This window comes from Rhinolophus sinicus, linkage group LG15 (assembly GCF_036562045.2).
Source record: "Rhinolophus sinicus isolate RSC01 linkage group LG15, ASM3656204v1, whole genome shotgun sequence".
In the NCBI taxonomy this organism is placed as follows: domain Eukaryota; kingdom Metazoa; phylum Chordata; class Mammalia; order Chiroptera; family Rhinolophidae; genus Rhinolophus; species Rhinolophus sinicus.
In genome coordinates, this window is record NC_133764.1 from 9,066,741 (window position 1) to 9,089,150 (window position 22,410).

Genomic DNA, 22,410 nt, shown 5'->3' on the forward strand with positions numbered 1-22,410 from the left:
AGATGACAATTAAATGTACCCCATAGAAATAAAAAATGTGGTAAGTGCGAGTCCAGATCTGATAAGTAAGAGTCTTTGTGTTGAATCACAGATGAGGATAAATGAGGACATACTCAGTCTGTAACTAACTTTATATTCTGACCACCAACTTGGCTCAAGTCTACGGCTTAGACCAGGCACCCCCACTCTCTAGCAGGTACCCGTTGTGCAGAGGGTGAGGGATCAGCTCATGTCGAGTGCCCAAGTGAGCTCAGCGTTCGTTCCAGGAGCACCGGGCATCCTGAAGCCCAGGCCACAGCCACGATGACACATGGCCACGGCAGCCACAGGCAGAGAGGCAAAGCTCACCTGTGTAATGCCCACCTTGCAGACTGCCGTGGTGGTTGCAGACGGCGTACAAGTCGTACAGGAAGTCCAGCGGGTAGCTGGTGGGCAGGCAGGCCGGCTGCTTCCAGGAAGGCCAGGGGTCTGGCCCGGGCTTGGGACCAGCGCTTCTCTGGGCCACATGGGGAGCCATGTTAAGGCCGCAGAGTGGAAACTTCACCAGCGTGGAGAGCTTGTTTCTTCTCTCGCCCACTTGACAGAACCTTTTGAGGTGGATGATGAGTATATCAGGCAGGGTCCACAGACTCAGCTTCACTGTGCCCTGCTGGAGGACTTTGCAGTGGGGGCACTTCCACGCATCATCCTGGGCCAGCTAGAAAGAAAGCCACCAGGACTGTGAGGCCCACGGCCATCGGCCAACCCACCAAAAGGCAACCAGCCCCCTTCCAGTCCGGGGAGTGGACCCCCCACGGCGGGACCTGCTCCTCCTTTGTGTAGAACTGAAAACATTCATCCAAGGTACAGCTGTGCTGCTGGTGGGCCTGCTGCTGCCGCCACACACTGTCCGCATCCTGGACCCGCTCCTCTGGGAGGCTCCCAAATAGGCTGCAGAGAAGAAACGCATGGCACTCAGGGTGTCTCACCTTCAAGAGGGGTTTCTCCTAAGTCTCTGCTCACAGCCCACAGGGTGGACGGCATCTGCCAGGTGAGACGAAGGAGAGCCACTGGGCACCTCAGCACTTGCTCCATTTTACTGGAATTCTCGGCTCCCCCACCAGCTGCCTGAGGGACCATGTCGTTGGCTTATCTGTCTTTGTTTCCTCGTCCTAGTGCAGGGCCCAGCATCTAATAGGAGATTAATAAATACTTACTGGACTGAACAGTGGCCTTTTCCAAAGAAGGGCTGATACACTCTGTGTTACAGAAGCAGCCAAGTTTAGTGATTAAGAGCATGGACTCAAGCCAGTCAGCCTGGGTTCAAATCCTGGCTCTGCCATGCATGAGCTGTGTGACACTGAGCAATTATTTAACCTCTCTGTGCCTCAGTTTCCACATCTGAAAAAGTGAATTATAGTGGTACCAACTCCATAGAATGTGATGAAGATTATACAAATTGTAAATATGTGACGTGCTCAGTGCAGTGACTGGCAGAGGGGGAGTGGGTAAGCGTCACATAACAGTTTATTACTACGACTATTGTTACCGCTACTAACACTACCCATCACCACCATTATTACTATTACAGGCATAGCTCGCTTTATTGCGCTTTGCTTAATGTATTGCTTTCCATAGATGTTATGTTTTTTTCAAATTGAAGGCAAGACCCTCCACCAGCCAAAAGATCACACAAGTCACTTTATGGTGGTCTGGAACCAAATCTCCAATGTCCCCCAGATATGCCTGTACTATCATTGTGGTTTACACACAGACGATTGTCATTCCAGTTTCTCAGAGGCATGGATCACACGGCATCAAGGAAGTATACATCCTGTCTTAGAGTCATACGGGGAAAACTGGGCACAGGAAGATTTCTTTGCACAGGCAGGTCCTATGTCTCCCCTGCGGGAGCCAAAATCTGCTGAACTCACCGCTCCTTGACACAGCTATCCCACTCTATGGCCAGTTTGACATGTGGGGGGCCTCCTGGCCTCCTGAGGTGCAAAGCCCTGAGGAGAGAATAAGGAACCCATCAGAAAGCATGGAGCCTCCTTCTCACATCTCTGCAGGGTCCAACCCCAGCACTGACGTTCCAAACAGAAATGCCCAAAACTAAGTGTAAACTGACGTCAGTTATCTGGGGAGCTGCTGTTGCTGAAGCGTCGTCCTAAGCTACCTCTGAACACGCTCCACTCACTCCCTTGGGAGCTTGTGTTCTCCGAGGATACTGGTTATTGCAAGGACACAGGTCAACTCTCCCATTGCAGCCTCAGCACCTCTGCAATGTCTAGAAGGCAGCTCCACTTGAACGTCCTACACAAATGCCCAATTCTGACAATGCCTAAAATGAGCTGCTAACTTTCCTCCACACAGTGTGAAAGGAACACCCTCTAGTCCACCTCCACAGCCTAAAAGGTCTTCCCTGTCAGACCCTCAAACACCCAGAAACTCTCAAATGTGACTGAGCCTACAGCTCTTCCCAGCCCTACTAGGGCTGAGCCCATTTCAGAAAAGGTTGGTTGGTGATTATTAATACAGAAGAGAGCGGAGGACATGAGGTTCTGTCCCCAAATCAACAGGACATACACAAGTGACAGGAAAATCTGCACCTAAGAGTGCTTAGAATGTGTCGTGAGAAAAACAGTGCAGATGGCACGAGTCCCTGTCGCCAGGATGATTCAAAAACAGGATTTGAGCTCATGGAAGGTACAGAATCTGGTGGCTCATCACGGACAGGTCTGGAGTGCAGTCGTGGCACCATCCTGAGGAACAAGAGCCAAGAAGGAGCAAGGAAAAAGGTGTGTCTGGGAGATGCCCACTTAGCTTAGCGAGCCCTGTTGATTGCGGACAAATAATGACCAGCCTCCCTCACCTTTCTTTAAAGTGAGGGGAATGAAGCTATGGGCATGTACTGTCTCCCTCTTCACCTCCTCACTCTCCCCAAAAAAGAGAAGCACCTCATCTGGTTGGTGGGACTAGGGGGGAGGTCATCAATTCAGCCCCTCTTGGTTACTCCTCTCTATGGCCTACAGACTAGCAGGCTGGCATTCTCTCTTATCTATACCTCGAGGTTCCTGGAAACAGCTCCATCTCTGCAGGTGGAAGACTGGGACATATATTCGATTCAGAGAAGATGCACATTTGTAGCCTTAGATCTAAGCCTCTTTCTTTTGGACCCTCAAATTCCTCGTTTCCATAATGCAGAAGGCCTGCAATTAGGGAGCTCTGCCTTAGTAGGGGCAGGGGCATTTAATTCTGGGGAACCGATTCAAAAGCTCATATTGGACTCATAGCTGAGCCGCATCCTTTAATCAGTAAAGAATCATCTAATAAACCTAATATTTTGATCTCTTTCTGCCTCAATCCTCAGTCTACTTTTCCACTGGAGTCTCCAGTTGGGGGTGGAAAAGGAGAGTTGGTATCTTTAGGCTTTAAGACTGTTACACAAAACCCCTTAGGCTACAAAAAAAGAGAGAGGCATGAGTGCAACCTGAAGGTCGCTCCTTACATGGAAACAATCATTCAGGAGACAGCACCATCTTTCCTCCTGATTATGGCCTTCACTCAAACAGGAAAGAGGACATTGTTTGGATTTATGGCAGGATGAGATTCCAAGCAACATTATGGACATAACTCCCTGAGGGAGTTAAGAGTATAATGGGAGAGACACTCAAAGAGATCACTGTAATGTGTCAAGGGGTTGATGGGGTCTCAGAGGAAGTGCGCCCAGGTTGCTCTGGGGACCAGAGAAGACATCCTGCCTAGGATGAGCAGGAGTTGGCCAGGTGAATGGTGAGTGGTGAGGGGAAAGCGTCAAAGGGTTGTACAGGCAGAGGGCTCAGCAGGAACAAAGGGTAGGGTGTGTGCTAGAATGACAAGCAGAGGCTCCATGAGGGGCAGGCCACATGGTGAAAGAGAGGGGCCAGACCAAGGAGGAGGGAGGGCTTGGATATGTGGACTTTGTCCCATGGGCCACCTGAAGGGTTTTAAACAGACAGGTATGAAGCAGATGAATGACAGGGGCGCTGGTCTGGAGGCCAGTATGTCAGAGCGGAGGCTCCCAGGGCATCCAGCTAAGAGCTGATAAGGGCCTGAACTCAGGCAATGGTGGGAAACATGGAGAGGAAGGAACAGGTCTGAGGAAACATCAGCATTCTGAGTAAGACTTGATGATGGATTGATTGTAGGAAACAGCAAGAAGGAGGAATGAAGGATGATTCCAGGTCACCAGCCTGGGTTACTGAGTAGACAGCCGGTGGTCACCATTCAGACACAGAAGACAGGAAGAGGGAAGGCTTACGCAAGAAGAGCTCAGATTGGCAAACGTTTAGTTTTCATGTCTATGTGACAGTTAAGTAGGCTGAGCAGGTCTGTATCTCAGAGAAAAATCTGGGCTGGAGAGCTAGATCAGGGAGATCTGGACCTAAAGCAATAGGTAGCATTAAGGCAAGATCACCCAGGGATGGAACATGGAGGAAGCATGCAGTGGGCCAGGGTAGGACGCTGAGGACCCCAGAGAGGGAGAGGAACACTTCAAGGAAACAAAGAAACTTCCAGGAGATATATAAAATGTGGTCTATACATACAATAGGATATTATTATTCAGCCTTAAAAGGGAAGGAAATTCTGAAACATGCTACAATACAGATGAATCTTGAGGTCATTACCCTCAGTGAATACAAATACAGTATGATTCCACTTCTATGAGGAACCTAGCGTAGTCAAATTCACAGGGACAGAAAGTAGAGTGGTGGTTGCCAGGGACTGGAGAAGGGGAATAGGGAGTTAGTGTTTACTGGGTAGAATTTCAGTTTGGGAAGATGAAAACGTTCTGGAGATGGATGGTGGTGATTGTTGCACAGCACTGTGAATGTACTTAGCACGATGGAACTGTGCACTGAAAAATAGTTAAGATGGTAAACTTTATGTTACATGTAGTTTGCCACAATTAAAAAAAAAGAAAGAAATTTCTAGGAGAACAAGAACATGCTGGCATAGGAAAGCCAAGAGTAGAGGGCTCTGTGAAGGAGGCAAGAGATGGACCATATCAGATGCTGGGAGGAGCTACCTGAGTGAGGTGGGGGTGGGGGTGGGGTGGAGGCCCAACTGCAGTGACATGTTGGATGGACGGAAGATGTGACCAGAAGCGTTATGGCCTCAAGGGAAGGTTTCCTTTAGTATGGCCAACTTACTGTGCACCTAGACTTTTCCAGTGCTTCTCAAACTACCTAGTGGCAGACCCGTTTCTTGATTTGTTTCCTAACCCTTACAGACTAACACTTTTGTAAAATATCATCAAAATGTAACGAGGGAGAGGGGAAGGGAAGACATTAAAAAACACAAGTTCAGTTTTTAAATAAACTATTATATTCTTCATATTTTAAATTGTTCTGTCATATTGCTTTAATACTTCTAAATGCTTCCTCTCAAGTTCCTATTATGGACTGGTGACAATCAGCAGATAGACTGACACCAGTCTGTAGGGCACACTTTGAGAAGCACGGTTCTCTTCTCCAAGACAGAGTGCTGAGAGGGGGCCCTTCTCGGAGTCCCCCACCCCACTGCTGGGCTCCCTCTTCTATCAGACCCACACAGGACCTGGTTGACATTTCTGCTGCCTTCCTAACTCTGTAAAGTAGCTGTTAGCCAAAGAGAATGCAAATGGAGAGTAGGGCACAGAACCTTCTGGATTGCCTACCCTGATTCCTGGTCTCTTTATAAAGGGAGGGCCCTTCTCTACTACAATTCTGATATCAATTCAGATTCTGACATGAATTTTGATGTGTGTTTTTTTCCCCACACCACTAAGCAATTAACTCAATTCTGACGACATCTACCTAGAGACAGCATCAGATCCCACAGGTTAAGGGCTCACACCTACAAGACTGTCCCCACCCACTTCAGACCCCAATAGAAAGTCTAGGTTATCACCTGTGCTCTGACCAACCAGCTTTAGATTGGAGGGTCCAAGGATCCCCTCCTTGGATTCAATTAATTTGCTACAGTGACTCACAGGACTCAGAGAAAGAACAGTTTACTAACTAGATCACTCTTAGGCTGGTGCAAAAGTTATTGTGGTTTAAAAGGTTAAAAACAATTGCAAAAATCGCAATTACTTTTGCACCAACGTAATAGTGTATCATAAAACAATATAAGTCAGGAACAGACAGGTGGGAGAGATGCATAGGGCCAGGCACGTGGGCAGGGGAGCGGAGCTTCCGTGCTTTCTCCAAGTACCACCCTCCCAGCACCTCCACGTGTTCGTCAGCCTGGGAGCTCCCCAAACAATGTCCTTTTGGGTTTTTATGGAGGCTTCATTACGTAGGCACAAATGATTAAATCATGGACCAGTGGTGATAGATTCAACCTCCAGCCCGTTGGCCACTAACCAGCTGTATGAGTATGAGCAAGTTAACTAACCTCCAGGAACTTCAATGTCTCCTCGTCTTTAAAGTGGCCATGACAGTACCTCTCTAGACATTAGCGCTGCAAGCACAGAATGTAAATAAGGACCTAACATGGCGGCTGGCACTAGAGAGGTAAGTGACTGAAAGTAATGAAGATTGTAATCAATTTTATGGCTGTATAGCCTCAAATGAGAATGTATGCATTCTCTTACCAAATCTGGAACATCCCCTTACCTGTCAACTGCCCAGTGACAGAGGGGTCGACTGTCCCGTGGGGATAAGTAGCTGCAAGTCAGGGACTGCCCCACAACCCGGATGGAGAACAGCGACCCTGGGTTCTGCCAAGACAACAGAGGAGGTGGGTCATCATGCATGTTGATTTAAATTAGACTCTTACGTGCAAATAAATTACTCAAAAAATGTAATTCTTTTCGTTAATAGTCTATTTTGAATATTCCTTTAATAATTAGTATTTAAAACCTAGAGATGTAAAGCCTTCACTTTTTTTTGGATGATATACACTATATCTTTTAATATAGTGATCTAATAACACTGTTTAACACATTAAATTTTCCAAAAGGATGAACATGTTTTTAAATAACTCATGTGTCATTGGAGCAGATGCTGACATGGTGGATGTAAAAATAAGTCAATTACGTTAATGAGTCATTAATAGGTCATTTAACTTACTTTAAGATAATTATCACCAAATTGCCAAAAATGAGCCACTAATCTAAAAGCAACTTAGTGTATATTTTACATACCAAATACTAAGTAAATACTTCAAAATAAGCCACATAAAGAAATACCAACTATGTTTTTATTCTAAGATGTATATTTTTTCATACTCTAACTTTTCTAAAATTGAAGTGAGTCTTAAATAGCATTATTGACAATAATCAAAAAGTAGAAGCAATCCAAGTAAAAAATCAGCAGATGAATGGATAAACAAAATATGAAAAATATACACTATGGCATATTAATCAGCCTTAAAAAAGGAAGAAAATTTTGTCACATGCTATAACATAAATGGACCTTGAAAATATTTTGTGAAATAAACCAGACACAGAAGAGAGCAAAGAGTGTATGATTCCATTTATATGAGCTATACCTAGAGTAGGCAAATTCATACACAGAATGTACAACGCAGATTTACCAAACGCTATGGGTGGGGAGATGGGGAATTGTTTAATGAGTATAATATTTGTAGGGATGATGAAAAATTGGGGGGTATAGTAGTAATGGTTATGCAACATTGACTATAATTAATGTATACTTATGAATCGTTAAAACAAATAAATGTTATGTATATTTTACCACAAATGAAAAAAAAATCAATAGACTCTCTAAATAAAGGAAATACAGTTCTTAAAATTGTCACTGATGAACTGGGCTACAATTAGAAAAAAAAATAACATTTTTTTTCCAAGCTCTGACAAAGGTAAAAGGCAGACATCTCCACTTAAAGAACACTGATGAAATATAGGTTGAATTCAGATAGGGGAACAGGAGGAACACTTTATAATTCCAGAAAAGAGGAACAGCGCATGGGGAGACAGCGTGACCCAAAACATACTCAGAGAGTAGCGAGTTGACTCCTTTGGCTGTGGCAACTGATGTGCAGAGGGGACAATGGGACAGAAGGTAATGTGACCACGAACTTGGTTGTAGAGGGCCTCATGTGTTGAGTTCAGGAAGTGTGTATGCTTAGCTGGACTGAGTTGACCAGCAGCTTGCTTCAACAAAGACAAACCCAATGGCTGGAAGCAAGCTGACTTCAGAGGCTCTGACTAGGGCTGGCCATGGAAAGGTATACAGTAGATCCTCACTTAAGGTCCTCAATAGGTTCTTGCAAACTGCAACTTCCAGTGAAATGATATATGACAAAACCAATTTTACCACAGGATAATGGAAAAAACAAGAGTTAAGTTCCTACAACATATTTCTGATCACAAAAACATCACCAAACTTCTGGAAAAAAAAAAAGACCCAAAACACTTCGAATATTAAACGTTGAAATAAAGGTGAGCCACACACACATTTAAGAAAGACAAATAAAAACAAGAGATTGATTTTCCAGTTCAGAGTCATGGGTGGCTGGAGCCTATTCTGGCAGCTCAGGGTGCAAGGTGAGCACCCACCCTGGACAAGATGCCCTTCCATCACAGGGTACACTCACACCCACACCCACATTCACTCAGAACAGGGCAATTTAGACACCCAATTCACCTCATGTGCACATCTCTGGGACATGGGAGAAAACCCACAGACATGGGGAGAACGTGCAGACTCCACACTGATATTGGCCCTAGACTGAAATCAATTTTTTTTCTCACCAATGAGAAGCAATGTTATTCAAGGACCTGCTGTATTTTCCAAGGAGAAGTTAGCTCAATCTGGGAGTAAAACTCTTTTTCCTGGCACCCATAATGGAGCTTTGATGTTTTGATGGCAACATAACACAATCAAGGGCCCTACACTGCATGGAGGCAGCTCACCCTGCCTGGACACAAAGTTTAGAAAGTGACTGTAAAAATGTCTTGGCAATGATAAATCTCTTTTTTTAATAATTCATTCAAATTGAGCCTGTCCAGGAAATTGGTCATTTTTGTGAGAGATACAGTCCTGTCCTCTAGTCTGGGCTAGGGAAATTCATTTTAGAACCTCCAATACATGTTCACACTTTCAGTCTCAAGTTCAGTGTTGTGAATTCTGAATGTATTCTTTTCAAATGATTGCCCTGTTTTGCCAGGAGTGAATATAGTGCTGAAAGCATTATGGGTTAAATGGATGGGCTAGCCTGGGAACCTCACAATCATTTAGAATACATTATTCCTACAGAAAATCATGCCCACCGCACATATACCAATGGCTCTGTGGAAAAACATCCATAGCTGAGTTGGAGGTTACCTGTATTAGAATTTTGCTGGCCCCATTAATTGCTTGATTGGTTTCTAAAGTCAAAATGACTACAGAGGTGCAGAGGCAAAAGTGCACATGTAACCAGGTAGAGAATAAGGACAGCTGAGTTCAATGTTCACATGAAAGTGGCTTCATTCACTTTCAAGAATCAGGAGCACAGGGTTTGGGGGAAGGCTAAAGCTATTCCTAGAGATTCTGACCTACTTAGAGAGAAGTTTGTGTTTCTAATTTGAACAAGGTGGCAGATCGGCTGGGCAGAAGAGACAGCAAAATCCCTTAGGAACGAAGGGAAAGTATTCAACAGAGTGATATTTGGTGTAAATCCTGAATCAAATGTATGGTTTTCCCTGAGCATGAAGGAACATGAAGTATGAAGAATTACCTCTGCAATAAGTTTGGTACATCCCCCAAATGAAAAACTCTAAGAGAACAGCTGGGGAAAACAAAATTCCAATGCTACTGACCTGTGCCTAAAAATGTCAACATCTTCTGTGCCAGGCAGGCATCAGAATAGTTTCTGATACTACGGGGGCTAAAAGGAAGGGTTTTAGAATAGGTTGTTTTTATTTGAAAACTAGCAATCTGAGAATAAATAAATGAGCAAGGCAAAACGGTGTTTTCCCTTGAGTTTCCCATCTTAGTTTTTGAAAAACTGGACAAAATCATTTTAATATCTAGGTTTTCATATTTGGACATAAACATCAATTTTAATATTCTACAGAAATCATATCTCAAGTCTCTTGAATTTTTTGATTTAAATATAGAAGTTACAATTTATCACAATATGCTATCCTCTAGGAAGAACTATAGTAAGCCATAAATATGCAAAATTGAGAATAATGTAAATCCCACTCTATTCCAATGGTGTTTTGTAAGAGTGAAAGAGAAAAAAAAAAAGCTCTGTCCATAAAAGGTGTTTTGTAATGCCACCAAGAGTAAAACGTTACAGGCCACAAATTGTTTATTTCCTTGCACATAAATCAAAGTTGTTTTAGCAAACAACATGTACACTCATTAACAGAAAATTCTTGTCTCTCCTGAGCTATTCCTAGTTTCCCACCCTCATCTCCAGCCCCACAACACACACACACACACACACACACACACACACACACACACACACACACACTGACCTGCACGGGGGCCTCACTCTTCATGAGATATCGGACCTTACTGAGAATGCACTGCTGGAGCTGGACCCAGGAAATGGTTCTATCTTCCTTTATCAGAAACGGTGGCCCAAACCTGAAAATCCAAGGCCATCAGGTTATTTCAGTAAAGGAAAAACCAACAATACCCAACAGTCAGGAGCATTTGCTCTATTCATACCCTCCTTTCCACTGGATAAGACCTAAGTACCAAGCACAATACAAAATTGTCCGTCAGAGAACCTTGTTGCAAATGCAGACATTTACTGGGGTGTAAACAGAGGCCCACAGATGCAAAGCCAAAGAGAGACCTTGCAACACAAAAAGATGGCTCCGAATGCTCAGCCGGCAGGGAAACACTCTTCCCCACAGTACAGTGGAGTAAGAGAACATTGGAGCCAGAGGAAAGCAAGGTAGAGATGAACCCAGAGGGAACCCACTCAAGCTGACACTGTTTTTGTGCATCAGGAGTAACCTCATAACTGGGGACTTTTTCATATCCCCATCTGATGAACACACAGGAGTGAGCTTGTAGCACCAAGAACCATCAATGTGGCTATGGCCGTCAGTCTCAGCTCATCCATGGGAACTAGTGGACAAATCACTGACCACTGAGTGTTCCACTGCCACACTACGCAAGGTTACATGAAGATCTCGTGGGATAAGAATGTGAAACTGTTGCATCAACTTTGCTACAACGGCACACATCTGAGGAGGTGTGTCTGGATGGGCAAGGGTACTCTGTTGTGTGGACAGATGCATTTATTCACCTTATCTTCTCCTGTGAGGCATTCGGGTTGCTTCCAATTTTTTATTTAAACAATGCTTGCTTCTAACAGGAGCTACATATATTCTTATACGTACACCTTTGTGTATGACCAATTGTTCCTTTAAAATTCCAGAAGTGGAAACATAAGACGGAAGTTATGTATTTCCCAGCCGCCCTCCAGAAAAGCCACACCGATTTGTCTGACAGTCAGGCACCTGTACTGTTCCCTTGACACTTGCCCAGAATGAGTGTTACCAGTTTTCAAAAGTTCTTTAACAATCTGAGAGGTTAAGAATAGCACGTTGCTATTGCAACCAAAATTTCTTCTACTACTATATGAAGCTGAATATTTTAACCTAAGCTTGTATTTCTTCTGTGAACTAATATTAATCTCTGTGGCTTGTTTTACTAAATGAGTATTTCTCTCAATAATTTGAGAGCTAGGTTTTGTGTGACGGACACTCATCCTTTATCTGTCACACGATATAAATATTTTTCCTCATTTGTGCTTTGCCTTTCAAATTTGCTTTTAGTTTAAAATTACAAATATATTTAAAACACTCGCCTTTTCCTCTATAGCCCCTGCCTTAGGTGTTAAAATAGCCCCCCACCCAAAGACATAAATAGCCCCCTACATTATATTCAAGTTATTTTATGGTTTCCTTTCCTACAATTACCTCTCTAATCGATCCAGAATTTATACAAGTGAATTTATGGTGGGACTAAAAATTTGATTATATTAAATTAAGAAAGAACTCAATTAGCCCAGACTTTTTGATTTGAGTAATTCATTCACTCTCTAGTAATATAAAATATGTCATTTTATCATATAATAAATATTTAAATACATTTTGGCCTATTCTGTTCCATCGATTTAAGTGTCTATTCTTCTGCCTTTATCACAATACTTTAATAATTAAAACTGTTCTGTTTTAATAGAGCAATTCTTCTTCCTCCTTCTTCCCTCCCCCAATATTTTCTGGCTATTCTTACAAGCTTATTATTCCAGATAAATTTTACAAACATTTTATGAATCTAAAAATGTTTGATTGGAGTTGTATCTTTTAAAAAATTTATTTGGTTTATATAAGGAAACTACACTTTTGTATATTTGTTATGTAACCAATCACTTTCCTGAATTTTTTCATTAGTTCTAATCACTTTCATGTTCTTGGTTCTCTGGACATTGATATAACCTGCAGATAGTGGTAATTTTATCTCCTCTTATGACCAGTTTCTTTTTCCTTGTCTTACCGCCGAGGCCTTACAACACCGTATAAAATAATAGTGGTGAGAGCAATAAAAATTGTTCCTGAAATTAATAGGAAAGCTTCCAATATTTAATTGTTAAGGATGATGTTTACCGTCTGCTTAAGGCAGTTATTCCTGATCTTTTGATCAGGAAGTACCCCATTCCTTCTCTTAGTTGATTAATCTTGAGGATGCATGTTTCATTTTACCAAATTAGAATTATTTAGACAGAATTCCAAGTACATGTCTACACATCTCAGACATTATGTAAGAAGGATAAAGTTAAACATACCTGCTAGCCTGCTGCCCTGACCCCACCAAGTTACAGAAGAGGATTAGCACCTTGTTCTCACTATGGACGGGCAGGGAAAATCGCTGATCCTTACAGGCTGCCAAGTGTGGGGAGACCGACAGACCAGCTGGACGAGCTAAAGAGAGAGAATTATGTTTGTTATTCTTAATGAAGCTGCTTCACTGGGTCAGGACCCTGGCTTCTCTAGGTCTTCTTCCTCTTTGAGCATCTCTTAACCACCCTTGGGAGACACTAGAACACTTAGAGGAAGAGATATAAGGTTCATGGCACGAATGCCATCTGGCATCTGGAACATGAAGATCATATAAATAGTGAATATGTGTTGTGTTCAGCCAATAATTTTAAAATAAGGGCAGGGATTTTAATTAACACTCTTCAAAGCCAATCTGAAAAATACTCCAAAATGATTTTGGTTGCTTGTATGCAACCAAAATCAGAGAGCCATAGGGCATCCACTCTCTTAGAAAGCCAACATAAAAAGCACACAGAGAAGGTAACAATCTTTACCCTTGAGGAAGTAGAGGAATTGGACTTTTTTCAATTTCTAATCATTTCTGAAAATTTGACTTTTAAGGCACAGATGTGTCACCTCTGATTGAATTTGAAACGGTGGTTTGTTTCATGGATTTACAATATAATCAGGACCAGTCAATGTCCTGTTCCAGATTCCTTGCCCAGAGTCTCTCTGTTGACCCAGAGCAACTGCAGACATCTGGTTCCCACAGCCTGCCACCTAGACCTGTGCCCAGGATTCATCTGGGGTATATGGTAACACTGGCACCTAAATATGGGCCTTCTTGCCTGGCTAATTGGGCCAAAATCTATACTGACCTGCAAAGAAAGACTGTTAGAAACTGACCGTCTTAGCCAATCTAAAGTTTGGTAAAGGCAAGCATCAGGAAGGGGGACTGGTAACAAAAAGTCATTTAATAACTTCTTTGGCCATCTATTGATCCTGTCTGTAAAAATTTTACTATAAGCACAGACCTTGAACCACAGGCATCTAAAAACAAAGATTACCCCAGCATCTATTCTGATTAGTGAGTGTCAAAGTATGGTCTCAGGACCAGTAGCATCGAAATCACCTGGGCACTCTTTATACTTGCAAATTCTCAGGCCCTTCCCCTGACCTACTGAATCAGAAACGTTGTGGATAGGACTCAGAAATCTGCTTAAACAAGTCCTCCAAGTGACTGATATTCACTAAGGTTTTGAAAACCACTGTATTAATTGAATATTTTTTCAATAATCAACCACCTGCACACAAATATCAGAGAAAATAAGCTTGATAGTTCCGAGTACTGAAATCAAATGTCTTATGCCTTAGCACACAATGAGTACCCTCTCAAACCTATAACTCAGAATATTTAAGTAAAAGTATGCAAGCACTATTGTACCTGAGAGTATCTCCTGGCCAGGTGGTGGAGGGGCTTGGAAGGCATACACATTATCTCCCTCTGCAATACTGTTCAGGTCTTCTTCATCAAAGAAAGACCGCTGGAGTCCACTGGGATACAGTTCAACCAAGATCACCTGGAATGAGAAGGATCATTTTTCCTCTTGATTTCTCAAAGAGAACTTAACAAATAAAAAATCTAAGGGTAAAAGGATTAAGAATACAAATTGGCAGTTACAAAATAGTCATGGGGATGTAAAGCACAGCATGGGGAATACAGTCAATATTGTAATAGCTATATATGGCATCAGACAGGACTAGACCTATGGAAGGATCACCTCATAAGTTGTGTAAATGTTTAAACAGTATGCCATATTCATGAAACTAATGTAATATTGAATGTCAACAGTAATTCAATTTTTTTTAATTTTAAAAACTAATAAAATAAAGTAAAAGTGACTAATAGGCTTAAACCTCTCTTTTACCCTTGCCCTCCTTCTAACTAGTGAGAATATTATTTATTTTAGTACTGAAACACAGTAGGTATAACAATTAGATTGGCTACAGACATCTCAACTGCAACAATAGAATATCAAACTGCCTTATAGAAGGGTGGGGGGGAAGAAAGTTGAAAATCTAAAGTTTAATACCCAGCTAAACCATCACACAAGATGAACATAAAACAAAGTCTTCTTCAGATAAACAAAAAGTGAGAGTGTTTACTACTAACAGATCTCCACCGAAAGAACTTCCAATAGAATTACCAACTTTTTTCACATTGTGTCATATATGAAAAATATTTTTGTGGAACACTGAGGTAAGCAGAAGAAGCTGGTTTTATAGTGGAAAATAGGGGTGACTGCCTTGAAGGTTCTGGCTGCCCCAGACCCAACTTTGTCACCTCAAGGGCTGAAGGAATCAACATCTTAGCACACATAAACCATTGAAGGCTCACTGTCTGAGAAATTCTCTTGTAAAGGATACATTTCAGGGTTAAAAACAAACAAACTGAATCAAAAAGGAAAACTTGAGATGTGAGAAGAAATAATAAACCAAAGAAAATAGTAAACATTGATAAATGGTAAATATATGCATATTATATAAACCTATAATAACAAACTAAACTACTACTACAACCAGGGAGAAAGAGGAGGAGGGATTAAAATACTGGACAACAATAGCCATCTATAATAATATCTAAATGAAAAAGATATAAAGAAAATTAAAACATGCCAAGATCCTGTTGTTTTTTGGGGCAAATTAACGTAAGGTTTTGTTACTTATGCATGTTGACAGTTTGTGATAAACAGTAACAGCATAGAAATATAATTATATGACCCAAACCTGAAAAGATGGAATAAAGAAAAATTGCTCAATCCAAAAGAAGCAGTAAAGAAAAATAAAATACACAAAAAGGAGTAAAGGAGGGGGAAAAGAAACAAAGGAAAAGCAGAGGAAATAGAAAGCATAAAATAAGATGATATAAATAAGTCCAAATATATCTATGATCATGGATAATGTAAATTGGATAAGACTGCCTGTTTAAACAAAATCTCAAAATAGACTAGGTTCCAATCAAAGTGTCCATCCCCTGCACTTTAGGAATCCCAAGTGATACATATCTCGCTGAACAAACATATCACAGCTCTCAAAGTCCTGACAGTCCTTTTACTCTCTTAATTATTCAAACTCTACCTCTTTCAGACTTCACCATTTTGATCTTTTATTACTGCCATTTTTTCCCCCAAGATTTTCACCTACTGTCCTACTCTCTCTCTCTCTCTCTTACTCTCTCAATAGATCCCTATAGGACACTTTGAGTTTACAAAGCAAGATATACACATTTTCCTCCACTCGAGACCCTCATAAAAATGGTGGTAGAGGTCAGCGGGACTGATTGGGTGGGGGCAGGTAGAAGCCCACTGGAATGATAGAAAGATTCAAGTAATCATGGTGGTTTACATGGATGTATATGCATGTAAAAAAATTCAACAAATTTTAACCTTAAGACAGTACACTTTATTGTATGTGTAGTATCCCTTAATAAAAAAGTTAAAAATATTATTTAACTTGAACAAAATCCCATGAGGTCATCAGGGAAGTATAAAATTTCCATTTTGTAGTTAAAGAAACAGAGGACCAATTATTTTGTTAAAGATCAAAAAACTAGAAAGTGACTGACTCACAATTAGAACCCCATTCTGAGCCCTTCCCACCATGCCATATTGCTTTTTCTCACCATCATCTCTATCCTGCACTTTTATGGGGCCCCTCTTACACATTCTGTCCTCCGAAGTCACAGCGAATCCAATTTCTTTACCAAGACTCCTTTAAAAAACCACTAGAGCATAGCCATCCCATTTTCCCCTAGATCTCCCCTCTCATGTTACATATCCTCAGTTGCCTCAGTGGTTCCTCATATTTCATTCACTGTCCCTTCAGTATACCGGTCTATATGCTCATGAGTGAAAACACTGAATAGTGGCTCAGGCTCTGAAATCAAGTCATCTGTATTCACATCCTGGCTCAGCCACTTAACAGCTCTGTGACCCTAGGCAAGTCACTCATCTTCTCAATGCCTCTTCTTTGCTCTCTGGTAAAATGAGGATAACTATAATATCTACTTCACAGGATGGTTATAAGGATTAACTCAGCTATGCACATACCGTGCATAGAATAGTGCCCAGCCCTTACTAAGCACTACTGAGGGACACCTACTGTTGCAATTACTATGATGGTGCTCATCATCACATTCTTGGAAGACAAAGCTGGTGTCTTTCTCTGATTATTCTCTGCAAACGCCAGGAGAGGTCAAGGCTGAGTCATCACGGACACCAGAGACTACTAATCAAACACAACTCATGAGTCACACTAGAGGAACCTGGGAACCAGAATTTAGCCTAAACTAGAGAACCAGAAATTAGCCTATTTAGCATTTTGTCATCCAGTGACAAGGCCGCATGCAATTCCATCATACCTCATCTGCAGGGACTTGGCCTTCGTCTGCCACCATTTTTCTCAGGGCTGCCACTGTGCTGAGAATTGGCACGGCAAGGCCAACCCGCAGGAACCGCTGGCTCTTAGAGGGGAAAACCAAGGTGACACTCAAGAACCTGAAAAATAGGAAGGAGTCCACAACATTAAAGGACGGACATGGACTGTGGCCAACACCATTGACAGTGGGTGTTCACGTTCAGCATTTAGGCTCATCTCTGCTTCCAGGTCCGGTCACTGCATTTTAGGTACACTGTCACAAGGTGGCAGTGGAGAGCCAATTCTCTGAGGGTCTTTGCTGAGTTAAAAAGAAAAGGTATTTGATTAAGAATCAAAATAAAGTCTACGTCTCAAGGTTCTGTTTGTTAAATAGATAATCTTAATCAAAAACAAACTTTAAGTTTGAGAAGTAAAGCAGTCAAGCATCTTCTTCAGTAGGATTCAACACTACTGATGATGCCTTCCTTTCCTTACTAAAATTCTCCCTTGGTAATGGGACATACCAACCCCTCTAATCCCACCTCCTACTCTCCCCACCCACATACCAGGCCTCATTCCTCCCGCTCCTGTTTCTGCTGTTCTATAGTGCAGTAATTATTCACACAGCTAATTAATAGAGCTGGGATTTGAACACAGGCAGTCTGGCCCCCGAGTTAGTCGTCCTAACCAATATGCTATGCTGCGTCAAGCCAGGAATCTTAACTCACACCTACCAGTAGACATCCTCTGATGGTATCACTGGTGATAGGATAAGCCAGTGTTACATGTGTGGCATAGACTATCAGTAACACAGGAATTCAGAGCAGAAAGGGAGATTAAGTTGTCAGGAAAGGCTTTATGAGGCTGTCATGTCTTCCGCTGCATCCTCAAGATGGAGGATGTCAACAGAGGGCAAGAGAGATGGTATTTGTGGAAGTGAGGAACACAAGGAAGAAATGCCACCATCCCAATGACAGTGAAGGACACCATCTAGGAGCTCACTAAACTTCCATGATGGAGACATTGGCCAGTTGCCTTACAGTCACCACCAAAGCCTGGGCTTCTGGAAGGCTGGCACCATGTACTTCTTACTGTTTTTTATAAAGCCGGGCCTCACCATGATTGTTACCCAATCCTATCTGCTCTTTTCTTTTTTTCTCATCTGCTCCAACAACCCTTTCCCTTTTCCTTTGCTCCTTGGATAATCATTTTCCTACATCTTCATAAACAGGAGAAAGGATTTGGAAATACAGCAGGGATAAATAGATGGTGACAGACTTTTTTCCCGTTTGCCCATCTGACCAAGTGGTACTGATTGGCCCATGACAGCTTCTGAATGGGCCAAAGACATAAACCTGGTGCTGATAAACAATAGCATTGTTTGTAATTACTTTTTCAGTTAAAGATGGGACACCGTAACCTTTCACTTTGTCATATTCCGTAACTGAATGTTACCCAGCTATAAGGCTGGTTTCTAGAGAACTACTGGCTGAGAAGCAAAGGAGAGAAAATTGCAGCTGCAAGGCCAGAAGGGTCCCAATAAAAAGTAGGAATAGGGGGCCGGCCCGGTGGCTCAGGCAGTTAGAGCTCCGTGCTCCTAACTCCGAAGGTTGCCGGTTCCATTCCCACATGGGCCAGTGGGCTCTCAACCACAAGGTTGCCAGTTCAATTCCTCACGTCCTGCAAGCGATGGTGCAACTAAGATTGAACACGGCACCTTGAGCTGAGCTGCCTCCCGGATGGCTCAGTTGGTTGGAGTGCATCCTCTCAACCACAAGGTTGCCAGTTCGACTCCCACAAGGGATGGTGGGCTGCACCCCCTGCAACAAGCAACAGCAACTGGACCTGGAGCTGAGCTGCGCCCTCCGCAACTAAGACTGAAAGAACAACTTGAAACTGAATGGCACCCTCCACAACTAAGATTGAAAGGACAACAACTTGACTTGGAAAAAAGTCCTGGAAGTACACACTGTTCCCCAATAAAGTCCTGTTCCCCTTCCCCAATAAAAATCTTTAAAAAAAGAAAGAAAAGTAGAGCTAGAAGTCAAGTTCACTGGCATGATGCTCACATACCTCGTCTGGCGCAAAGGGATAGGCAGTGACACACATAGAAAAGGATCGAAGGTGTTGCTCTGTTTCAGGCAGTGGGGACAAGTCAAGGAAGATCTGTGAGGACAAAGAATAGAAATTTAAGTTTAATTACATTTAAACAGTTTGGCAGTTGCTACTGAAAAGTTTAATATAGAATTACCATTGTAATTCTACTCCTACGTATATACTCCAGAAATTGAAAACAGGTATTCCAACAAATACCTGTACACAAACAAATGTTCACAGCAGCATCATTCACAATAGTCAAAGGGTGAAACCACCCAAATGGTCACCAATGGATGAATGGGTAAACAAAATGTAGTGTATACACACAATGGATTATTATTCAGCCATGATGTCCTGACACACGCTACAACATGGCTGAAATTCAAAAACATTATGCTATGTGAAGGAAGTCAAACACAAAAGGCCACATATTTTATAATTTCACTGATAGGAAATACCCAGAATATATTCCAAAATATAAGGGATTTCTGGATAAGAAATCCTTTATCCTAAAATGTACATTAACTTCCTTGGGAATATGGAACTGTACCCCACAAGCAGTCTATGCTTGCCCCACAAAATAGCCCGAGGGTCAGTCAGCAAGGAAACCGGAGCTGCTATCAGAACCAGGTTTTCTGACTTTGCCTGACTGTTGAACAGACAAAACAGAAAAAAAAAATAAATAAAATAAACAGGGACAAGCAAGATACCCTGACGTTTTCCGGGTGCTGCCCAAGGCGACCCTCAGGGATCTGCTCACAGAAAGTCAGTTTGCCTGGATGCAAGTTAAGAGAACAGCAACCATGATTTTAGAAACCAGACCCGAGTATTTAATGTTCAACCCCTCTCACTGCCTCTGATAAATTTCCCTGTGGGAAAACCATGGTAATGTTTTGGTAAAAAAAAAAAATGGTGTTCAGACATCAAGATCCAGCCAGCAGGGGGACCCAACGCTGTGGGGGGTCTCCTCTGCCACCCTGTTTCTCTTCCAATCCTTCTCCCATCTTCACCTATTGAGTACCTGAACATAACAGAGGCTTGAAGGATGTATTTTTGTCCTTAGGAAATTTCCAAATCCCTATTTCACATTTAAGCGAACAAATGAAAAGGAATATTTTTCTTTGACTTAATTCTTTTTTTTCTTTCTTTAAACCTACTAAAACTAAGTTAGGCTGCATTTTTCTTATAGAGTTGCATCATCTTAAACTGGAACAGGGCTCAGGGAGAGGCCTTTATATTGAGCCACGAATCTCTGTCAGGGAGCCAGAGACGTGTAGTTTGGAAAAAAACATACCAGGGTCTAATTTTATATTTAAAGAATGAAGAAAACATGATTTTCACAATAACTACAGAAAGGAAGTGAAGTACACCTGTTTCTGAAAGGATGAGAAATGAGGACAGAGTGAGTGGGACCAACAAATCAGGAAGAGAGAGGGGCAGCATCACTTTTACAGAAACCTCTGGAAGTTACTAGGCTCCAGCTATCTCACATGTTGCCTGCGAGCTGCTTTAGTCCTCGCCATCCCTTCCAGAGCATTCGCAGTTCTGTCCTATTGTCCCCCAAACACTCACAGAGCAAAGGGACAGAAAATCACCCCACTGCCCTTCAATCACCCATCTCCCTAAGGTGGTCATTCTCCCTGTCTCCTTGCTTCTGTTACCAAGCCCACCTAATCAGCGGCTACTGAACCTCAGCACTTCTCTTCGCGTTCCATCGGTTACAAACACCCAGAAATAAGACCCAGGCTTTGACACTGCACATGTCGTCACTCTGATCTCTCACTGCTGCCAAATACACATTTCACACCTCAACCCTGGCCAGCTTCACCTGCTTACTGGACAGTGGAACTGACATCTACGCCACCAGAAGCAAGATGTCGCCTCTCCAAGATCTGTTCTGAGAAAGCCTTCTAAAGCATACTCTGCTTAAAAGGGAACGCTGCCTATGATGGGGACCAGATTAGACTTTCTGTGAATAAAGCTATGAATAACACACAGAAATAAACAAATACATGCACGCCCATGCGTATGTACACGCACTCCCTCCTCTAGGCAAAACTCCAATAGAGCAACAATCTTGGTTATTAAACTTGCAGGTGTTTTAGGTTGTGGTCATAATCATATAGCAGCTAATTATTTTTCCTCTAGTCCATATCTCCAGCACCCTAATACTATTGCTCTTTCCCCGTTCCAGCCAAAGTCAAACACTCAGCCCCCTAAAAGCGGGGGAGGGAAGATGGAGGAGGGAGAAAGTCAATGAACAGGGTCCTCTCAGTTAACCCATAATACCTCTTCCGGCTTTCAATTTTATAAAGAAGGCTGATACCAGGGCAACTCTGCATTCCAGGCAAGCCCTCCCAAGTGGAGAAAAGGCTGAGGAGGGCCCCGCCGGCAGCACCACTCAGAGGCACCAGCGTGGAGCTGGCTGTCACTGACGGCTACAGAAAATCACTTCTCAGACCTCAAAAGTCCTAGCCTGACGGGCATCCCTAGCAATTATTTTTTCTTTACTATACATTATTAGGCACAAAGCAGATATTTTTAGCTGTCATCAGTACTTTTTTATTTATTTTTTTTTTAGCATGAACAACTCGCTTCTTACTCATCTTCCTATAATAATCTACCCAAAGGGCACTGGCAGTCCTTAATATCTGATTGGCTCAAATGTCAATCCCTCAGGAATCCTCTCCTGACTCGCCCTGTACCCGTCAGGCACTTTGTGATATTGTGATTTTAATAAGAAATACATATTTGCTCTCCACACCTGCTCCTGGCACAGAGCTCCCAAATCCCGTGACATTTCCTAAGTCATAAGAGCAAAAATAAAGGTGAAAGGAATATCTTTTATTATTTGTAACAAGCCCCTTACTACCACACCTGAGTGATGTTATTGAGGTGATGTTTGGAAAGTTGGTAGATAACCACAGGACGGGGCTGGTTGCCAGGGCAAACAACCATGTGATTAGAGGGTTGGAACTTTCAGCTCCCCTCCCCCACACCTCCTGAGAAAGGGCAGGGAGCTAGAGGTTGGGTTTATCACTAGTGGCCAGTTATTTAGTCAATCACACCTATGTAACGATGCCTCCATAAAAACCCTAGCAGAAGGGGTTTGGAGAGCTCCCAGGTTGATGGACACGAAGTGCTGGGAGGGT

General features: G+C 42.5%; 1 protein-coding gene across 2 annotated transcripts in view; it reads right to left on the reverse strand.

The window, feature by feature from the left end:
* The window catches only part of USP43 (ubiquitin specific peptidase 43), a 54,820-nt gene that overhangs the window by 13,686 nt on the left and 18,724 nt on the right, over window positions 1–22,410 (reverse strand). Inside the window, exons 4-12 of one of the 2 annotated variants that reach the window (XM_019755224.2) lie at window positions 19,235–19,327; window positions 17,166–17,301; window positions 14,190–14,325; window positions 12,772–12,907; window positions 10,445–10,556; window positions 6,624–6,727; window positions 1,914–1,991; window positions 804–930; window positions 364–697 (exon numbers count right to left, since the gene is read on the reverse strand). In XM_019755224.2, coding sequence (XP_019610783.2) covers window positions 364–697; window positions 804–930; window positions 1,914–1,991; window positions 6,624–6,727; window positions 10,445–10,556; window positions 12,772–12,907; window positions 14,190–14,325; window positions 17,166–17,301; window positions 19,235–19,327 — 1,256 coding nt within the window. Of the gene's footprint in view, window positions 1–348; window positions 698–803; window positions 931–1,913; window positions 1,992–6,623; window positions 6,728–10,444; window positions 10,557–12,771; window positions 12,908–14,189; window positions 14,326–17,165; window positions 17,302–19,234; window positions 19,328–22,410 lie in introns of both variants that reach the window. The other variant, XM_019755223.2, reaches the window with a different exon arrangement.